The sequence below is a fragment of the Stenella coeruleoalba genome, assembly GCF_951394435.1.
Source record: "Stenella coeruleoalba genome assembly, chromosome: 16".
NCBI lineage: Eukaryota > Metazoa > Chordata > Mammalia > Artiodactyla > Delphinidae > Stenella > Stenella coeruleoalba.
Window position 1 is genome coordinate 59,126,953 of NC_137162.1, and position 21,718 is coordinate 59,148,670.

General features: G+C 41.5%; 2 protein-coding genes and 1 long non-coding RNA gene across 13 annotated transcripts in view; 2 read left to right on the forward strand and 1 right to left on the reverse strand.

Annotated features, from left to right (window-relative positions):
• The window catches only part of USP54 (ubiquitin specific peptidase 54), a 146,978-nt gene extending 140,387 nt beyond the window's left edge, over positions 1-6,591 (forward strand). For all 8 annotated transcript variants that reach the window (XM_079899601.1, XM_079899606.1, XM_079899608.1 and 5 more), the window contains 2 exons: positions 3,081-3,267; positions 5,298-6,591. In XM_079899601.1, the coding sequence (XP_079755727.1) occupies positions 3,081-3,267; positions 5,298-5,857 (747 nt within the window). In that variant the 3' untranslated portion in view covers positions 5,858-6,591. The remainder of the gene's footprint in view (positions 1-3,080; positions 3,268-5,297) is intronic.
• An 871-nt stretch (positions 6,592-7,462) lies between these two features.
• On the reverse strand, positions 7,463-11,103 carry LOC307175646. Its single transcript, XR_013824392.1, has 2 exons — positions 8,778-11,103; positions 7,463-7,762 (listed from the first exon to the last, which is right to left on the reverse strand). It is a non-coding gene; the product is annotated as an uncharacterized lncRNA (long non-coding RNA).
• The window catches only part of PPP3CB (protein phosphatase 3 catalytic subunit beta), a 51,504-nt gene continuing 38,141 nt past the window's right edge, over positions 8,356-21,718 (forward strand). The window contains exon 1 of one of the 4 annotated variants that reach the window (XM_079900960.1): positions 8,356-8,790. In XM_079900960.1, the coding sequence (XP_079757086.1) occupies positions 8,706-8,790 (85 nt within the window). In that variant the 5' untranslated portion in view covers positions 8,356-8,705. The remainder of the gene's footprint in view (positions 8,791-21,718) is intronic. The other 3 variants (XM_079900961.1, XM_079900958.1, XM_079900959.1) reach the window with 3 other exon arrangements.

The following is a 21,718-nucleotide window of genomic DNA, read 5'->3' on the forward strand; positions in this document are numbered from 1 at the left end:
TCTAAAGAGCTTTGAACAGTTGGCCATTCTTTTTGGAAAAGGTGGCCTTTTCTTCCCAATATTTGTTCTCATATACCTTTAATGGCAAATTGTTATTTTCCTAGGAGAGTTGGCTTCCTTTGTCCTGACTTCTGTATCATTCATTTATTCATTGATTCGTTCTTTTTTTTATTTTTTTGATGTGGACCATTTTTTTAAAGTCTTTATTGAATTTGTTACAAAATTGCTTCTGTTTTATGTTCTGGTTTTTTGGTCATGAAGCCTGTGGGATCTTAGCTCCCTGCCAGGGATCGAACCCACAACCCCTGCATTGGAAGCCGAAGTCTTAACCACTGGACTGCCAGGGAAGTCCCGATTCATTCTTTTAAACAAATGCTTTTTGAGCTTATGTTCTAGGTATTGTGCCAGATGCTGGGGAAGTGGTGGTGAGTGAGCTAGATACAGTCCCTGCTCTCATGACTTTACAGTCTACTGGGGGAGACAGATAAATAAACAATTGTAATATAATATGATAGGATTTAATGCTATGGAAGCATAATAGAGGGGACATCTAAACCAGGCTTGAAGAATCAGGGAAGTCTTCCTACAGGAAGTAAAAAGAATGTAGCAGATAAAGGGACCTGAAGCAGACATTAACTGAGTTAAAAGAAGCTCATTGGTATGGCATGATTAGAGTCTGGTGAGGGAAGGATGGAGAGTATTGACAAGTGGGACTGGAAACACTATAAACAAGGGTCATATCATGAACCACAGTAAGGAGTTCAGGAGGATAGAAGTGGACATCCTGGAGAGCCAATTAGGAAGTAAAAATTAATGTGTTTGGTACCTGTTTGCCTGGATATGGAGAAAGGAGAATCAAGGATAATATCTAGGAGTTGTAGGTTGATAATGATAATATTTGAGGGAGGAGAAGCAGGAATATATTTGGGGGGAGAGATATCTGCAATTTTGGATATATTAAGCTTGAGTGGAGACAGGTATCTGGTAGGCCTTTGGTTGTGAGACATATAAACTTGAAATTGAGATTCGAGAATCATAGCCACTAAAAAGAGGAAAAGAGTATTACAAAAAGAGGCGAGGAACCAGGACATATCCCTGAAGAGTATCAGATTTGAGGTGGTTCTTCTGAAGAACCCGAAAAGGAGACTTGGTAAAAGAGACCAGAGAGATAGAAAGGAAACCAGTGAAAGTGGTGTCTCTTTCTTCTATGGCTGTGTCACATGCCGAGAGGACTAGCACCTGGTCCTTATGCTATATGGTAAATGCCTACCATGTGCCATGCTGTTGTTAGGTGCTATGAGAACACACTGATGGAACAACACAAAATATCTTACAATCTAGTAAAGGAAATAAGATATACTGGAATATAGATTATTTTATTTAATATATTATTTATTAAGTGCCTGTAATGTTCCAGGAGCTGTTCAAGGTGCTGGGGATACTGGAGTGAAAATAAGTGTATTCTACTAGGAGAGAAAGACAATAAACAAGTAAACCCCAGACAATGTGTGATAAAGAAGAATAAAGCAAAGGAAGAGGATAAGGAGTAAAGAGGTAATAGTGGTTATTCTCAGGGCTATTTTTGATAGAGTAGTGAGGGAAATCAGCTCTAAGAAAGTAACATTTGATCAGAGACCTCAGTGACATGAAGGTGTAAGCCACGGGAAGAACATTCCCGGTAACAGAAACGCAGAGTGTAAAGGCCCTGAGGTGGAATGAGCTTGGTGTGTCTGAGGAATGTTAAGAAGGTTAGAGTGTAAAAGGCACAGGAATGGTAGGAGATAAAGTGAGAAAGATCAGCATTGCCATATCACATAGGCACTTGCAGGCCACACTAAGGAGGTAGTGGGCTGGAGATAGGAAGACTAAATTGGAGGCTGCTGCAGTGGTCCAATTGAGTTTAAATATAAAACCTATAGGTAGAGGGCTTCCCTGGTGGCGCAGTGGTTGAGAGTCCGCCTGCCGATGCAGGGGACACGGGTTCATGCCCCGGTCCGGGAAGATCCCACATGGCGCTAAGTGGCTGGGCCCGTGAGCCATGGCCGCTGAGCCTGCGAGTCCGGAGCCTGTGCTCCACAACGGGAGAGGACACAACAGTGAGAGGCCCGCGTACTGCAAAAAAAAAAACAAACCTATAGGTAGAAATGACATTACATGGCATAGGTAACTAATGGAATTGTGGAAGAAAAGTGCAAAATCAAGGGCAATGTCAACATTTCAGTCTAGGTGACAAGAAAATACGGTACCAGGAGGAGGAGTTTGGAAGAATGTTGGTTCAATTTTGGACATATTAGTGTTTCATATGTTAAAGGGGATATTTCAGAGATTTTGCCACAGAAGTGAATGTTGAATGGAGCATAGAGCAGGTCATAAGCATCAATGGGTACAAACTTGACAGGCAGCACCAAAGTGGAGACTGTAGAGTGTAGCAGTAATGGGAGAGATGGAATAGAGAGTTTTTGATTGTACATTTAGGGAGATATATATTAGTTCCCAATATTTAGAGAGAGTGTAGAATTTTCTTTTTCAATCTCTCAGGCTTTCTGAATTTCTCTCATTTCTTCTCTATTTTTAATTTCTTAATTTTTAAATATGTATTTTTTAGAGGCTTTTGTTACTTTTTTTTTTTTTTGGCCATGCTGAGCAGCTTGTGGAATCTTCGTTCCCTGACCAGGGATTGAACCTGTGCCCTTAGCAATGAAAGCACATAGTCCTGGACCGCCAGGGAATTCCCCTCTTCTCTATTTTTAAATTTCTATCACAATCTCTCTAATTCTACTATTAGCATTAAGGAGTTTGCTAAAGACCTTGATGTTAGGTTTGGGAAGGTGAGGGTTATGAGGAAGATAGATTAAGGGAAGAGAATCTGTAGTTTGGTGTCTCCAGTTCATAGTGGTCAGGATATTTCCTAGAGGGGCTGATAGGGAGAGTGACAAGTAAATTGGGTCCCTCTCTAGATTAAGGAATGCTTGTACTCTAGTTCCTTCCATCTCCCCCTGCTTTCCTCACTGTTTACCCAACCATATCCTGCTCTGTGTTAATCCTCATCTCTATGTTTTTTTGTCTTGTCTCATTATAAGGATTCATCAAACGCGAGGAAAAAGCCTTTGGAAACCGGGCACCGTTGTTCCAGCTCCTCTTCCCTCCCTGTCATCCATGACCCTCCTGTGTTTCTCCTTGGTCCCCAACTCTACCCATCCCAACCACAGTTCCTGTCCCCAGATGTCTTGATGCCCAGCGTGGCAGGGGAGCCCCATAGACCCCCAGGTAACTCTCCCCACAATCTACTATTATGTGCTGGAATGTGGTACATTTCCAGGGACTTGGAAGAATCAAATCAGTACACCTGTTGGGGGGTGGGGGAAGAGGGGTCACAGGTGGGGTTGTAAAGGGATATGAATGACTGCTTTAAAGATGAATTATGATTGAATCATTTCTTGGGCAACATGGTCTAGACCAGAGCTCCCAGAATCTAACTACCCATGAAAATGAATTGCTTCAGTCATGATAGGATATGCTTTTAAGTGACCAAGGGGAGTTAATACCTAGTCTTTAAGATCCCCCAAAACAGGAAGTGTCATCTCTATCAGCTAGTTTCCTCTCCTTCTATCCCGAGTCTCAGTTGAGCGATGGTCTAGGACAGCGGTCCCCAACCTTTTTGGCACCAGGGACCAGTTTCGTGGAAGACAATTTTTCCACAGATGGGAGGGGCAGGGGGGATGGTTTGGGGATGATTCAAGCGCATTACATTTATTGTGCATTTTACTTCTATTACTATTACATTGTAATATATAATGAAATAATTATACAACTCGCCATAATGCTGACAGGAGGCAGAGCTCCAGCGGTAATGCGAGTGATGGGGAGTGGCTGTAAATACTGATGAAGCTTCGCTTGCTCCCCTGCTGCTCACCTCATGCTGTGTGGCCTGGTTCCTAACAGGCCATGGACAGATAGCAGACCGTGGCTCCGGGGTTGGGGACCCCTGATCTAGGAGGACGAGGTGTGAATGGGAGACTTGGAAAGACCCTTGGAATATCCATGCCGTGTATAGAGACCCAGACAATCCTGGGGAAGGTGGACAGTATCCTTTTGGCTTTGACCCTCCACAGCTAGATTTGTTCCTTTTCCTCCTTATGGGCTGAATCTACAGTTTAAGGCAGTGATTCTCAACGGGAAAGGGGAGGTGCTACTGGCATATAGTGGGTAGAAGGGCCAGGGATGCTGCTAAACATCCAGCAATGCACAAGCAGTTTCCTTGCACACCCCATCCCACCCCCAAAACAAAGAACTGTCAGCCCAAAATATCAGTAGTGCCGAGGTTGAGAAACCTGTCTGTGGATATGTAAATCCCCAGGGCAAGGGATGGTTGTCATTCTTAGAACAGAAGATAGAGTAGTATTGTTGATATTTGTGTCCAAATTTTAGGGAGCTTTGGATACGCAGGCCTTCTGGACAAATGGACTTCATATTACTCAGTGGAACAGCCAGGTAGCCAGCCTCCTTTGACAGTTATTAGGGGTATCTGATTAGTCAGGCAGCATTTATTGCAACTTGTTCTGCACCAAATGCTACAGTGAATACAGGGAAGAATGAAGGCAGCTCTCTGCTCTCAAAGAGCTCAGAGTTTCAATAGTCAGATATACATATGTGTAAGTATAGTACAGGTGTTGATGGAATTTTAAAATAAAGAATGAAAAATATTGTTTAGAAGTGATTTTTTGAAAATTAGTTATTTTGTTTCTTTTAAGTAAAGGGGAATCAATGTATAGAAAAGGCATTTCACATTATGTATGTGGGAGTGGTGCAAACAAAAGCAGAGATCTTGGAGAATGAGCAAGAATGTAAGCAGACACAGCTTAACTTCAGTGAAGGTACCATGTTCAGAAAAACTGAGTGATGTTTTGGAGTGGTGGCTCTTAAGGAGTAAAGTTGTCACAGTGAGAACATACATTTGCAATATTAGAGAGCCATTTGTGTGTGACTGTGTGTGTGTGTGTGTGTGTGTGTGTGTGTGTGTGTCTTTTGGAGGAAGGATTATAGTGCAGTGAGACAGAAGTATGGCAACATCCAGGAGACTGTTTCATTTGCACAGGTTGGAGGTAAGAGACTTGATTTTAATGTTTATTAAGAATTTTAAAAAATGAAATTAAAAGCAAAACTAGGTTCCTTCTTTCCCTTATGTGTATGTTCTTGGAGAGGTGGGGAGTTGGAAGGAACAGCCAGAAATGGTCTTCTGGAAAGGAGAATGGTTTTACTGAAGATGCTCAATCGTTGGGTTTCTTTTCTCTTCCCAGGAACTTCGAGGAGTGTCCAGCAGTTTCTGGCTATGTGTGACAGGGGTGAAACTTCCGAAGCGGTCAAGCACACAGGAAGGACTTTGAACTACCGGAGTCTCCCCCATCGAACCAGAACAGATGCCTCCTGGGGAGCATGGTCAGAGACCAACCAGCATATTGGCGCCAGATTCCTGACTACTCCAGGGTGCAAGCCTCAGCTAACTCACACTGCCACACTACCAGAGAGACACCAGGGCCTTCAGGTTCCTCATGCTCAGTCCTGGGAGGATCTTTTCCATTCACCCTCCCACCTTCCCATTGTTTACCCTGTGTCTCTGCCGTCAAGCAGTCTTCGTGTACCCCTGAGGTCAGCTTGGAATTCAGGTCCTGTTCCAGGGTTTCGAGCCCCTGGTCCTCGAAGAGTAGATATGCCCCCAGATGATGATTGGAGGCAAAGCAGTTATACCCTGCAATCTGGGCACAGGAGGACAGGGAGAGAGGAGTTTCTGTTTGTTCTAGCAGATGCCCCTGGAAGAGAGCAGATCAGGGCTAGAGCCATGCAGCACAGCAGGTGGTAAAGGTCACCCCTTTCCTCTCCTGGAGCCACAGCTTTCTCTGCAGAGTTGGTACCCTGCATCCCTGCTGGGGCTGTGCTAGTCTCATCTCAGCATAGAGTTGGCACCTTCTCCTAGGGGTACCAGGAACCGCTAAAGAGACCTGGCTCTTTGAGAGGGAATATTTGAAATTCCAATTTCCATTCACCTAGCAAAAGGAAGCAGCTGCTGTTTAGGGCTTTATTTGACCCACCTTAAAGATGAATCCATATTACTCTGGACACTAGCCATTCCTTAGGATCTTAGGGTCACCGTTTTATTCCTGAATACTCTATGCCCCCACCTCCACCTGAGCCCTCGTATTCTGTTCCTTATTATATTACCAACTTCTTTGTTTTATCCACCTGTCCCTATTACCTGACCTTCTGTCTTCCCAATCCCCCATCCTTGGAGGGACATGTAGCCCTGTAGTCTTGGTCTTGACCACAACATTCAGGCTAACCCACCTGCCCAGATTGTCCCTCTGCCTTCAAACTTTTGGCCTAGAATGCGAGGCTGCCAACATAACAATTGCTCTTCTGAACAGAAGGAGTCAGGCACACTAACATACCCTCCTGTCCTCAGCAGCAGAGCCATTACTGCCACTCGCTCAGTTGCCGTTGTAAACCCTGAGAGTCAGCTGAACTATTTTAGGGCCAAACATACTGTTTTTGTAAAGTATTTTTCATTAATAAATCTATAAGATAGTTCTATTTAATTCCTTGTCACTTAATTGTCTATTTAATCCCTTTTGTATGCTCTTGCTCTTTTGTATTGGGGTGGGGAAGCCTGGAGAAGCAAGAAATACCAATTCCCAGTGGCCTGGGGCTCTGTATATGGCTTTTGACTGAGTGAAAGTGAGCAGCCAAAGAGGAATTGAAGGATAGTTGAAAGGTATATATTCAGGGTAGGAGTCAATGTGTCCTAATATGGAGTGACTTTCCTTGTTATTATTGCCACTAGTATATTTTCTATCCCTTTCCTGCCAAGAGGCACTCAACACATTACACACTTTCTCCTTCCCTCCTTAGGGAGATTTTCTGGGGATTCAAACTCCTCTTACAAACTCACTCCTGATCTAGGTACTCTTGGTGCCCTCCCTCTACAAGTTTGTGATGCGCCTCGTATCCTTTCCTTGCTCTCTTCCCATGGCTGCCCCTCCCCTTCCCCTGTGGAATTATTGCACTTCCATGCCAGAAAGATCCATTTTCACCCCTGCCTCACTCCCAAATTCACCTCCCTCTAAAAAATATTTTGTGAGTTCCCTTTGCAAAGAATACCCATTGGGCATTTCTCTTCTGTTTTACCCCAGCTCTCACGATCACTGAGATTGACGAAATGAAGAGGTAGAGAGGTGCTCTTTGAGACCTTTGAACAACTGCTTATCTAATTATCTCCATCTATTTTGAACACATTCTGAGCACATGTAGTATTGAGCAGGAGGATGCGCAGGCATTTCTCACCCTATGCTACTTGAATCCTATGCCATCAAGATATATAGATCTTAGTGGATATGCTGGTCTCTGTTCATGATCCAGTACCTTTCCTGGTGTCATACACACTTCTAATAATTATTCATTGAACAGTCAGTTCTTTTTTTTTTAAATTAATTTATTTTTGGCTGCACTGGGTCTTTGCTGCGCATGGGCTTACTCTAGTTGTGGCGAGCGGGGGCTACTCTTCGTTGTGGTGCACGGGCTTCTCATTGCGGTGGCTTCTCTTGTTGCGGAGCACAGGCTCTAGGTGTGTGGGCTTCAGTAGTTGTGGCTCTCGGGCTCAGTAGTTGCGGCATGCAGGCTCTAGAGCACAGGCTCAGTAGTTGTGGCGCACAGGCTTAATTGCTCCACAGCACGTGGGATCTTCCCAGACCAGGGCTCGAACCCGTGTCCCCTGCATTAGCAGGCAGATAGATTCTTAACCATTGTGCCAGCAGGGAAGTCCCGAACAGTCAGTTCTTGTCCCACTACTCCGTTCCCCATGAATGTCCGTCTCTATAAAGTTTCCATAGAAAACCTGGGCCCACATTTCTGTATATGCAGAGAAATATCCTGTGAGGTATTTCTTATGAGGAACTAATTTCCAGTTCCCTACTTACTCCTCTGCCTTCGGAATCTCTGTTTTCTGAATGAATCAAGAGGGAGGCTGTGTCCTTTTCAGGTGAATTCTGTACTCTTTGAACGTCTCTTGGTGTCATCCCTTTCTTTCCTCTTACGTGTTTTGATTCTTAACCCTTGGAGCCTAGTCTGCTCTACCTGCATTGTTACTCTGTGCCTCCAGACTCTTGACAGTTCCAGGCTCTAAACACAAGGGTCAGTCAGATTCTCTCTCAGACTCCATTCTGAACTGTTGCTTTGCTCTAGAATCTAGAATGCTTCCTCTATTTCTCCTTTCAGTTACCAACCAAAGTACCCGGATTCGGTAGTCAAATTGTTATATATTTTTTCTCTATTAGTAGGAGATTCTTAGGTTTGATCGTCACCCCATCTTACTGGGAGCTCCATAAAAGCTGGTGTCGTTTTCCCTAGCACTCATTCACCGCAGCAACTAGATGCAGACAGCCATCTCTTCTCACTCTTTTGTTTCTGCCTGCCCAGAATTTTCACCTGATCCCTTGGCTCGTCCCGTTTCTCTCCTAGCCTCAGTAATTTTGCCCAAGTCCCTAGAGCCTGCTCCGCCCCCGCCCCCGCACGCGCGGTGCATGCCGGTCTTAGCCCCTCTGTAGGGAAAGAGGGTCCGCCATGTTCCCCGGCGGCGCCGCCGCTTGGCTCTGGTAGCCGCCGCCCCCGCCCCCAACCCCGCCCGGCCCAGCGCCTAGCCGAGCCCCGGGCCCAGCATGGCCGCCCCGGAGCCGGCCCGGGCTGCACCGCCCCCACCCCCGCCCCCGCCGCCCCCTCCCGGGGCTGACCGAGTCGTCAAAGGTGAGAGGTGGACGAAGCCCTGAGGGCCTGGCCTGAGGAGGTAGCTGTGTGAGGGCGGGCGGGAGACCGTCCCCTCCGGAGCGGGCCCGGAAGGGCGGGCGAATGACTGGCTGCCTCCCTTGGGGAGTGGCCCCTGGGCGGGCCCCTGCTGGGCTGGGCTGAGTCGGTGGCGGCGGCTCCGCGGTCTCTCGCTTGCCTTCTGGCCGTGGCGGGGGTTTCGCCCTGGGGGGTCTCCTAGCCGAAGGGGTGAGGCTACTAGTCGCAGAGCCCCTTTCTTTTCCTGCCCGGTCTGTCAAAAGCGGCCCAAAGGCCGCGATTAGCTTCCTGCACCGCGACAGCTGCACGCCTGGCTTGCCTGGGCGGACCGAGGGGCTCGGAGACCTTCAGCCACGCGGCGCCGGGCGATGAGCAGTCAGAAATCACCTCGGCTTTGGCCCACGTCTGCTCCCCAATGACAGCCGTCTGCCCTATTCGCGCCTAGTTAGCGCCAGCCGCAGGGGTTCGGCCCTCAGGTGTCACCCCGCGCGGAAATTGGGGGAACTGTATGGGATCGGACAAGGGTGAAGGGACGAGCCAGAATTTGGGGGCCCCGGCTTTAAGTGCAGAATAGATGGAAAAAAGACAGCATAAAAGAGAAAAAAGCTTCAGGGATAGGAAGAAGCATTTACTACGTAGAAAACCGTCAACACTTTTTGGTCAAAGGCCAAGAGGGGTTAGCCCTCCTTTGCAGGCAGACACCCACACACTCCCCCTAGAAGAAAAAATTAAATATTTCTCAGCTGGTGCAGAATTTATGGTTGTTTAACGACCACAGGTCAGCAGATTAATTTAAAATAGAGAAATTGAGGGCTAATTGAGAGTTGCTTAAGATTTCCACGCTTTCTGGGAGAGCCCATCAACTTGAAGCACTGCTGCGGAGGTGAAAAACATAATTTGAAATGATTTTTCTTTATCCTGTAGCTTGGTCAGTAAATTGAAATCATTTTAGAATAAAGGTTTCCTTATTGTATCACATTTATTTTTGAAAGATAGATACTTTTATTTGTTTTATTTATTTAATTCAGCTTCTTAAGTATACTGGCACAATGTAAACACTGTTAGCCCAGTTTTGGAAATCTGACTAGACATGTTTCCATTAAAATATTTAAAAACAAGAAAAACTTTTTCCTTTGTGTTTTTTTAATTTTAATTTGTCAATTCGAGTCTCCTTTAATAATAATAACACTAATTTGTATCTAGGCTATGTAGATAATTTAAAAAACTTAATAGTATATCTTTTCAGGCCAGTTATTGGAATGAACTTAAAAAAGAGTTTATGGAATCCTTGTCCTGAGAAATCTTTTAAAAAAAGAAAGAAAAATGATTGGTAGTTCAGGCATTCATCCTATTGTGAAATCCTGAAGTTCTGTGGGGGTGGGAATAGGAGACATGGGCTGCCTGTTAATTTGCTGACAGTATACTTGTGCTGTCTGTTAATTTCCCTGGGTACTTTTCACCCTACTATTAGATGGGACAACCAGTCACATTGCTGAACAGTGAGTTTATGCTCTCCTTATGCTTGTGAATCTTCTTGTTTCTTGTCAAATATGTGGTAATATTTCCCTTGTACTGCTTTAATACAGTAAAAATAAGATTCCAGACATAAGGCATATTCCTTAGGGGTGAGTTTTGAATGCAAGACACAGTCATGTTTGCAGTTTATTGGTATGAAATAAAAGTCACTTGATTTAGGTAAATAGGAGTTTGTTGGTAAGAAAATTATAGTTTAGTAGAGCTCATGGATATAAGATCTCATGTGCTTTGTAGTATATTCTTCAAGACAATTTTCTTCATGGAATTTGTTAGCTAGTTGGAATGACTGATATGGATCACATGCTTTAGATATAGTGTGCAACAGACTGGTTTGTGCTGCTCATGGAGTCTCTGGCTTCCTTGGAAGTTACTGGGAAACTTACCTTTCGTATACAAATCTCCTTTTAGATTTCATCTTCAAGCTTTTCTTGTCTTTCTCAGTCAATAATTGTACTCTCATGTTGCATTTGATGACAAAGAACACCAGTTTCCTGAAGATATATGACCACAGTGCTAGTTCAACTTAGGTTTAACTTGTTAAAAATCCAGATTTCTTTTAAGTCCAGTATGTGCTAGTTTTGCATCAGTACCATTTCATAGTAGTAATGTTATGGAGACCATCGTTGACGTTGAATACAAGTAGTCTTTTTACTCCCTGAAACTTTTCCTTGTTGTCTCTAAATTTTATACTCTTACACTTCTAGTCAGGAGGCCTATATTTTATGGTCACATAGGTTTTGAAGGGGAAATAGGTCTTTCTGTATTTAATATCAAATGCCTGAAATTCACATCATGTGAAGTTTGAGATCTTGGGATACTATAGGTGATTCATGTATAAATTATTCACTGAAATTATTAGTGGTAATTCCATATCACTGATTATGGGTGATTAGGTTTCCTGGTTAGTTAAAGAAGTTCAGTTCTGAGCCTGCTCCAGCTGCTGGCTCTGGTCAAATTCTGTTGGAAAGTTGGTGTAGCCCAAGTGGTTTAGGTGAGATAGTATGCCCTCTTGACAATTTTCTGTTAAGCATTTTTCTATCTTTAGCTAAGATAGGAAGTTGAAAATAAGAAAATAGAAACAAACTAGGAAAAACAGCTGATTGTTTTGGCGTGAATGCCTTATTGACACATCAGCAAAATTGGTGTGTGTAATTTAAGCATAAAACCCTGAATTTATGTATATTGCTCTCCCTCCTCGCCCGGAAGTTTGCTTGACCTGAATTGTTCAGGTACTTCCTTTTCTTTCCAGATACTTTTAAAATGTACTTTTTGCCGTATAGATCAGGTCCCAGATTTGTAAAACTAGATTATCCCTTGAGATTATTAAATCTATTACTCCTGATACAAAAATTCACCTTTATCACTTAGAATGCATTGTCTATATTGTGTATATGTTCATTTTAGCACCCACAATGTGACTCTCTTTTGCATTCAACATGTTTTCTTTATTTCATAGGTTATATTATCCTTATCTCTTAAATTATCAGACTTTCAGATTGAACCAAAATGCTAAAGAGTGTGTATTGTAGGTTTTTTAGCTATTATATATCTGATGGGCAGCCTTATGATTCATTTAGGTTCTCTTGCCAGCTGCCCTGCTTATAAATCTGAGGCTAACATGTTTTCCAGTACCTTAGCTTTATTAGGATTGCTTATTTTCATTACAGATTTTTAGATGACCCACAAAGGTCTCGGGGTCACATAGCTACTTCAATGTTTTTTACTAGTTCTATTTCATTATATTTTAAAGCAACTTGCATTTTAATTTTTGTTTACAAAAGCTATTTTGTGGACTTACCTATCTAAAAAATATAACTCTTGAAAATGATTTTTCTTTTTCTTTCCACCTTTGTTAAACTGTTCAGCATACTAAAATAAATCTTCAGTACCATGTGTCCTATAGAAAGCAAAGGAACAGAGAATATTGTGTGTGTGTGTGTGTGTGTGTGTGTGTGAGAGAGAGAGAGAGAGAGAGAGAGAGAGAGAGAGAGAGGGAGAGAGAGGGAGAGAGAAAGGGAGAGAGAGAGAGAGAGAGAGAGAGAGAGAGAGGGAGAGAAACAAGGAAAGAGAACACTGGCAACAGGTCATCTTAGAAGGAAAATGCCAAGGAGGAAAGCTGTTCAGTAGTGAGGCAAAAGTTTTAGGTTCGGAGCTATTGAATGAATTGGCAAGAGTTGTAAGGAAAAGTTTGGTGAAAGAATTTTGATTTATTAGATGAGGTGTATTTTAGTGCCAATCATATGACTTCATTTCACTATAAAAATGTTTATTTATACACAGAGATGAAATAAGCTAAAGCTAATTGGCATCCTTGTATGGTATGTAAAATTTATTTTGGAAATTCAGAGTAATCAAATAGCAAATATTTATTTAATGCCTGCTGTATAGCTAAAAACTGTAGGGAAACAACAGAAGTGTGAAAGATAAACTACAGTCTTGGTCCTTGGGGAAATAAGTACTCATAAAAAGTTAATCATTTATGTCATAAGGCTGGGTGTGATTAATAATTGCCAGATAAGTGGCAGACCCAGCAAGCTGAGTTCAAAGAAGGTAGTGATGATTCTGGACTGGAGTGGTCTAGCAAGGGTTTGTATAGGAGGAAAGAGGTCTTGAAGAATGGGTAAGATTCAAATAAGCAAAAGATTGGGACCATTTATTTGTGCAACATTTATCGAGTATGTGCTTTGTACCAGACATAATACTAGGCATTAGGGATACAGAATTGAAATAAGTAAGATAGATTCTCTTGGAGGCAGTCTGGTGGGGGAGACATTATTGCAAATAAATAATATAATGAATTAGATACAAAGTGCTGTTGGAGCTGTAAAAAAGGAATTAACTGTCTTAACTGGAGGGAAACTTTACTGAAAGGATTATGTTTTGAGCGGAGCCTTAAAGGATGAGTAGAATTTCTTCAGATATAAGGTAGGGCTGGGATAGAGAAAATATTTTCTGGTAGAGAAAACAGCAGCAGAAAGGCATGGAGTTTGAAAAAAGCATGAAATATGTGACAGTATTGTGTGAAGTTCTTGGCAAGCAGGAGATGAAGTTGGAAAGGATTTTTTGTACACCAACTTGAGGATCTGAAACTTAAGCTAAGCAGTATAGCCTCTGGATAATTAAGAATACTGGATGATTAAGCCTCTGGAGTCAGACTGCCTGGGTTTGAACCTAGTTCTACTTTAACCTTTTCACCGAGGACAAGATACTTAATATCACCAACCCTCAATTTTCTCATCTGCAAAATAGAGTTAATAATATGGGATTTTTGAAGGATTAATAGAGACAATTCATGTAAAATTTGTACCGCAGTGCCTGGCCTGACACATGGTAAGTACTCAACTAATGATAGCCATCACCATTATTATTATTGAAGGTTTTAAAGTAAAGGAATGACCCAGTATTTTGGTTTTTGAAAGCTAACGTGATATTGTGTAGAATGAAATATTATAATGGGAGAGGCTTAAATCAGGATGTCAGAAGATTAATGGAGTAGTCCAAGTGCAGAATGACCACAGTATGAATTAAGAGAAGGAGAAAAACCAGATATGACACAAATTCTGAGTAATATTAGAAAGTAGATATATTGGATCAATGACTGGGTGTGGGAATGAAACAGGTGGAAGAGCAAACCTTTTTGAGAAAACAGTAATCAGACTAATTTTGCTTTAGTGATTGTTTGAGCATTGGTAGTGGAAAGCAGAAGAGATTGGAGTGACATGGAAGATACTGGGAATGGTTAAGAAAGACTTTGAAAATAAGTTTCAGGCTGTTGTTCCCTTTATTCTTTAGTCCTTAAGAAACCACCCCAAATTTTGGGGTAGATTTATCTACCTATGCTTTGTACAAAAAAGGGGAGGGAAAGTAGAGATTTTAGTTAGAGTTTTCTCGTACACAAAGTAATAAGAACTTGAACTAACATTGCAGCAATGGAGGTGTTAAAAAAAAAAGAGAGAATTTGAAGAATCAGTAGGACTTGGAGTCCAGAAAGAGAACAATGACACCAAAATTTTAAGTCAGAGTAACAGAGCATGATGATACCATAACAAAAATAAGCCAGGAAGGGGAACCAGTTTTTGAGGGAAGGTTATTGTGTTCAGAGAACCACCACACATTAAAAGGAATCCAAGGGATACCTGGAAATTTTGAAGACAGTGTTGTAGGATCTGCTGAAATCTTTCTTTAGAGCATGCTTCTACCTGTGGCATCTGAAGGCGTTATACGGTTCTTGGTGAAGAGGAGAGTTTTGATGACTCTTTTAGTCAGAAGAGCATTGTCATTGTGTTGGTATAAGACAGGTAGTACTGGAGTAGCATTCTGAAGAACTCAGCTTCAATCATGGCTCTACCCCTTACTAGTTGAAACACCTTGAGAGAGCCATTAACTTATCTGAACGTGTTATCCTATTTGTGCAATTGAGATAAAACTTGCCCTACTGAACTCACAGGATGTCTCTGAGAATCATAGCGTTATGTATGTGAAAGCAGTTTGTAAACTGTAAATAAAGCACTATAAATATATTGTCATTGCTACATAAATTAGTGTAAGATAAGTAATTTAGAAACTGTAACTAATGTATCATTAATTCAGTAGACATTAGTATACATGTTCAAATCACTAGGTATGTAGAGATGAAAGACAGCTCCCTCGCCTTCAAGGAGCTCATAAACTTGAGGGGGAGACAAGATACTTACAGTACAATTGATAAGTGCCATGATGTAGGTGTGCATCAAATGCTTTGCTATGGGACCACAAGGAGGGGGCACCATTAACCTAGCCTGGGAACAGGAAACGTTTTCAAGAATTGGAACACTGAAATGAGGTTTAAGGACAAGGAGAAGTTAGGCAAAAGGTGGGACTAGTGTACCCCCAAATAATAGGGCGTGCAAAGTACAGAGATTTTTTTTAAGTGATGTAACTTTAAAAATGAAGATTAAATATCTGAAGTATAGGATGTGTCTGGAATGTGAGTTAGTGGCAAAAGATGAGGGTTGGAAATGTAGGGAAGGGTCAGATTACAAGGGATCTCATATGGTATGTTAAGAGACATAATTTGGATTTTATATGATGAAGCCAGTCTTGAAACAGGAGGATGTTGAGATTTGAATTTTAAAAAGTATTCTGAGTTATTGTGAAGCATGGGCAAAATTGAAAAGATTTTAGTAATTTTAGAAAAAAAAAAAAGTCCTTATTCAGTGTCCCAGGACCAAAGAGACAAAACCAGATCAGAGAATTATTTAGGACCTATTGACCATGTTAGGGCAAGGAAGAAAAAGACTTCTAGGATAATTTCCAGATGAGTAGCTATATTGGTGATAGTTTAGAGGACATTAAGTTTTGGACATATTAAGTTTAAGATACTTATGGAACATCCAAATGAAGATATTTGATAGTTTAATAAGGATTTGGAGTTTAGTTAGGGGCAGGGTCTGGACTGAATAATATATTTGGGAGTCCACAAAATATAGATTTTAGTTGAAGCCATAGTTATGAATGAGAGGAGTGTGATATGAGGGCCAAGGACAGAATCCTAGGTCACACTGTCCTAGGACCAGAAAAAGGACTAGAAGTTCATGAAATAGGCTGATCAGGTATGACCAGAGAATTAAGAGAAAAACCAGGTGAGTGAGTTCAAGAACCCAAGAGAGGAGAGAGATATAAGGTGAAGGAATAGAGCAGAAGCCAGATAAATGTGGATTGAGGAAAGTAGACAAAAAAGTGATAAAATGAAGCTATACCCTGTAGATTACTCTTTCAAGAAGCTTAGTTGTAAAATAAGGGATATATATGGTAAAAACAGGGATGAGAAGTAAGGGAGAATTACTTGTTGGGGTTGTTTTTAAGATCATAGAGACTTTAGTACAGTCTCCCCTCGGTATCTGTGGGTATTTGGTTCCAGGATACCCCTCCCCATTCCAAAATCTGTGGATGCTCAAGTCCTTTATGTAAAATGTTTTAGTATTTGCATATAACCTACCTATATCCTCACATTTACTTTAAATCATCTCTAAATTACTTATAATACCTAATACAATGTAAATGCCATGTGAATAGTTGCCAGAGAGGCAAATGCAAGTTTTGCTTTTTGGAACTTTCTGGAACTTTATTTTTTAAATATTTTCTATCCGTGGTTGGTTGAATCTGCATAGGAAAGCCTGTGGTTGTGGAGGGCTGGCTGTATGTTTATCTGCTCAAAGGGAAGAACCAATGGAGAGTCAGAGGCAGAAGAAACAGAATAGGGGCATGGGTGGGTGGGAAGGGTGAACTGAAGTGAAGAGGTTGGGATAGTGGGATTCAGAGCACAGTAGAATGTTTAGTATTGGATGGATGGAATACCTCTTCCTTGATAGGAAGAAATGTAAAGTGGATACTGGCATAGATGTGGATGGAGAGGGACAGAAAAGTGACATTTGGTCTGAAGGTCTCAATTTTCTCTGAAAAAGATTCAAGTTGACTACTGAGTAAGAGAGAAATTAAGTGTAGGGTTCAAGGAAGAGGTGATCATTTGAAATCTCCACTGAGGAGAATGGGAGAGAGCACAGACTAGAACGTTGAATAGATTGATGGCAAGTGCTAGTGACCAACTAAGTTGGAGACCATGAATTTGTAGTAGCACTGAGCTGTTTTGATGATTTTTTTTTTTTGCGGTACGCGGGCCTCTCACTGTTGTGGCCTCTCCTGTTGTGGAGCACAGGCTCCGGATGCACAGGCTCAGTGGCCATGGCTCATGGGCCCAGCCTCTCCATGGCATGTGGGATCTTCCTGGACCGGGGCACGAACCCGTGTCCCCTGCATCGGCAGGCGTACTCTCAACCACTGCGCCACCAGGGAAGCCCTGTTTTGATGATTTTATACTTAGCATCCAAGTTTAGAAACTTAACTCATCCAAGAATCGGAGTTTTGTAAGTAGGGTAAAAGGACAAAAGGACTTTAAACAATTCAGGATGTTGTTTAAAAAGTGGGTGGGTGATGGAATAGCTTCAGAATTGCAGCAAGCAAAGGTATCCAGAAGGGGGTTGATTAGGAGAGGCTGTCCACGTTCTTGATATAATTGGAGAACAGATGAAGAAAAGGGAGTGAATCTGAAAGGATTAGAGATTTTGATCATGGAGTAAGAGGTTAGAATTCAGGATTTCAGACCTGGAGCAGAAATTATGGCTAAGGCTAGGGGAGTTGAGGTAGAATGGAGCTCCAACCTCTCAGTTCTTGGGTTTACATAGGTCATCCACATGGACATTGATGATGGTGGTGCTTAGAGTGGAGAAAGCTTTCGAACCAGGAAACTGAGTTTCATGTGAGAGATGACCAGAAATTTAGTAGATGGCTGGAACAAGAATAAACTAGCCAGAAGTCATGAACCTCAAACGAGGAAGCATTTTCTTCTTCATGGGAGTGATGATGTTGGAAGTGGTAGTGGGGAGCTGAAAGAAGACTGTAGCCTTTTCTGCTCAAATAGTGGAGTGTGGAAAAATGAGCATCGTCAACTTTGGAAAAAGTGTTTCAGAAGTGTTGTCCTTCAGGAGGACTAAGATTTAATTAAGCTAGAGAGATGAAGACAGCATTCTGTGAAGAGCTAAAATGTGTGTGTGTGCGTGCCCACGGATGTGCACACAGGAAAGAAGGGTGAATTTTTAAAAAATTTTTTATAATGGGAATTCTGCGGGCCTCAATGAAGAGGATTGGGAGGGAGGAGAACAGCCTGAGGATGGTATGGTGTGAACAAAAGAAACACAGAGAAAAAAATCAGGAGGAACTTTATTTTGGACAGTTGCCAGTAATGGCAATGGTGAGCAGCACAGACATCTGAATGATACTTTGGAGTAGTTTTTAGGTGGCACAGGCTGCACCCCAGTTGGTGTTGGAGGCCTCACGGGGCTAATAGTCTGCAGCCTTTGCTTAGAGTTGGGCAACAGGATTAGTTAAGTCCCAGGATTTCTTACCATTAGTAGAAAAAATAAGATCTCTGCTCTTCCCCCATCCTTGATCAGTCTGTGTCCCTGGTTTATTTTTTCAACTTCCTACATTAAATTTTTTGAGGCCTTGTCTATCAGCCACCATATATTAAATCTGAATTAAAATAGCTTGTGAAGGTTATTGATTACTATACAGATATGACCTTCATGCCAAAATTTGTGTTAAAGGAAATTTTTCAACAGAACAGTTTGGTTAAAGTGAATATTACCAAATCAAGTTTTCTAGTGTTGGAAACTTGGTGATTTTATGATTTTATAGCTCTTCAGGTTGTTCAAGCTAATCCTCCATTTTACCCATTTCAGTTATTGACCATTCACATTATATTTACATACATTTTATGTACTGGTTTTTCCCTATCTCAAACATAGAAGAGTTGGAAAAATACTCTGAAAATAAGGAGAAAAAAATATATAGGATGAAAACCCTAGAAAAACAGGAATAGTTGGCTGAAGATGAATTAGAAATGTAAAAAACCATTTAGGGCTTCCCTGGTGGCGCAGTGGTTGAGAGTCCGCCTGCTGATGCAGGGAACACGGGTTCCTGCCCCGGTCCCGGAAGATCCCACATGCCGCGGAGCGGCTGGGCCTGTGAGCCATGGCCACTGAGCCTGCGTGTCCAGAGCCTGTGCTCTGCAACGGGAGAGGCCACAACAGTGAGAGGCCCGCGTACCGCAAAAAAAACCCCCAAAAAACCCAATCATTTAAAACCTGAACTTAAATGGAAATGCTTTAAAGTACCTTAGGAGTTGATGGTAGTAGTTGAGAATATTAATTTTTGATGAAAAAAATTTAACCCTCTATTGACCAACAGGGTCAGTAATTAATTTCCTATTAGGCCAAATTCTATTTGGTTAGTTTTCTTTTGCTTAGTTAGATCACCTGCTATGGCTCCTTTCTCCAGCTGCCAAAGAGCACAATGCCTTTGCCTCTTATTTTCTTATTTACTGACATATTAAAACATTCTTTTGAAACTCTCTATTCTCCACTATCAGTGTTGTGTTGTTAGAACAACAGTTTTTCGTCTACTTTTACCTATGGTGGCATTTCTTCACCGCTCAACCTGTACCCATTCCTTAAAAAGTATACCAACTGGTGCTGAAATTTAAAAGTATGCCTTGAATTGAAAAAGAAGTAGAAAACATAGGTCTGGAGGCAGTTTATACTTTTTTTCCCCAGATGAATAAAAACATTCCGACTCTTGGTTAAAGAGGAGCAATAATAGCTCAGTGTGACTTGCAGTGGGGCATTCGCAATGTGCATGAAAACATGCAGTACCACAGGCGACTGGCTGAGTGGGGCAGAGAGAGATTGTCTCCCAGATCGGTTTTTAGGAAGTTCTGTATTTTGAACAGAATTCACCTGTTAGTTGACTTATGTTGTTGATTATTAGGAAGTATGCATAATCTAGAATGCAACATTTTAAACAGTATCTTTTTTCCTAAGTAGAGGAAAAATTCTCTTGGCCTGATGAGAAAAATATGACCCCATCTTGATCTCAGAAATTTGTATTTAAGAGATATTTAAACTTTTCATTTTCATGATGTCCCAGAAGTAACTTTTATTTAGTAATTGTTAAATTTTGTAGGTTTTTTTTTTTTTTTTGCGGTACGCGGGCCTCTCCCGTTGCGGAGCACAGGCTCCGGACACGCAGGCTCCGGACGCGCAGGCTCAGCAGCCATGGCTCACGGGCCTAGCCGCTCCACGGCATGTGGGATCTTCCCGGACCGGGGCATGAACCCGTGTCCCCTGCATGGGCAGGCGGACTCTCAACCTAAATTTTGTAGTTTTTAAACAATTGGTTTACTGTTAGGGGCAAATTTGGTTATAGCATATAGTATGATGGTTTGTTTAATCTTTGGTTGGAGAAGAACGTACGTTAAGAAAGGTTTTTATTTTTTTGGAATCTGACATACTATATTTGGGGGAACAAAATGTATTTTAATGTCTTATTCTAGATGCAGTAAAAAGTAATGGGAATAGATGTGTTCTAAAGAAGGGGGGGAAATGCAAGTTCAAGTTTTGTTTTACTAAGTATCAAAAAAGATGAAAGCAACAGGGATTGATGATTTCAAAGTCTTTTAGAAATGGTTGATATCCCTCTGCCTTAGTTCTTATCTCACTTATAAGAACTGAGTTCTTCCTAACTTTTTTTCCTCCTATGAGAATGTGGTTATTTACTCTTCTTAGGTAATTGATGTAATTCTAACCCAGCCCCCTGCTTTTAGTTTTTTTTAAGTTGTACTGTGAAGAAACAGTTTGTCCTATACTTTTCCAGTCTTCTGCATAATAATTGATGATCCCAGTGATGGCCTTGAAACATCAAGAAAATAGTATGTACTGTATGCCCAAATATAAAGTGACTTTTTTCTTTAAAAATTTTATTTCAGAAAAGAGAGATCTGCCTTACATTTGAGTCTATAGGTAGACTAAATTCTTACTATAAATTTCTCTCTTGCTTTCTTTTTTTTAAAAAAAATATATATATATATATATATATTTATTTATTTATTTGGCCGAGTTGGGTCTTTGTTGCTGGGCGCCGGCTTTCTCTAGTTGCAGCGAGTGGGGGCTACTCTTTTGTTACGGTGCGTGGGCTTCTTGTTGCGGAGCACGGGCTCTAGGCGTGCGGGCTTCAGTAGCTGTTGCTCGCAGGCTCTAGAGCGCAGGCTCAGTAGTTGTGGCTCACAGGCTTAGCTACTCTGGGGCATGTGGGATCTTCCTGGACCAGGGCTCGAACCCGTGTCCCCTTCATTGGCAGGGAGATTCTTAACCACTGCGCCACTAGGGAAGCCCTCTTGCTTGCTTTGTTTTGAAAAGCAAAGTACTGTTTGGTAAAGGGCCTAAAACTACTTCAATCCAAGCTGATTTTGAACGCATAAAGAGGTCATTTGTTGGATTCAGTAAAGAAGGAATAAAAAATTTTAACAGATATGTAGTAACTTTTCCTAGGTATATGACCTCAAAATTGTGGTAGATACCATTGAAAATGGACCTTCACGTTTTCCATTCCATTTAACAAATATCAGTTTAAATTCAGTATTTTAAATCTCATTTCATTTGAACAGGAGCAAAGTATTTTCAATTATAGTGAAGACAAAAATCATTGTACTATTTTTTGTTGAAAATTCCCAGTATATGAAGAAGATAATAATGTTTAAAGACAATGTTTAAAGAGAATGGTAATACAGTCATGAGAAATGAATCACAGGCGTGAGAGAAAAATATTGATTTTAACATTATAAGTAAGAATAAGTGACTGGATTATTCAATGACAATGGATTTAGAGCTTTAGGTTGAAATCAGTTTGTCTTTTGTTTTTTCATCTGGCGTTTCTTAATGATTAAATTCTTACGAATAGAAAGAAGCAAATATCAGTTTAAAAC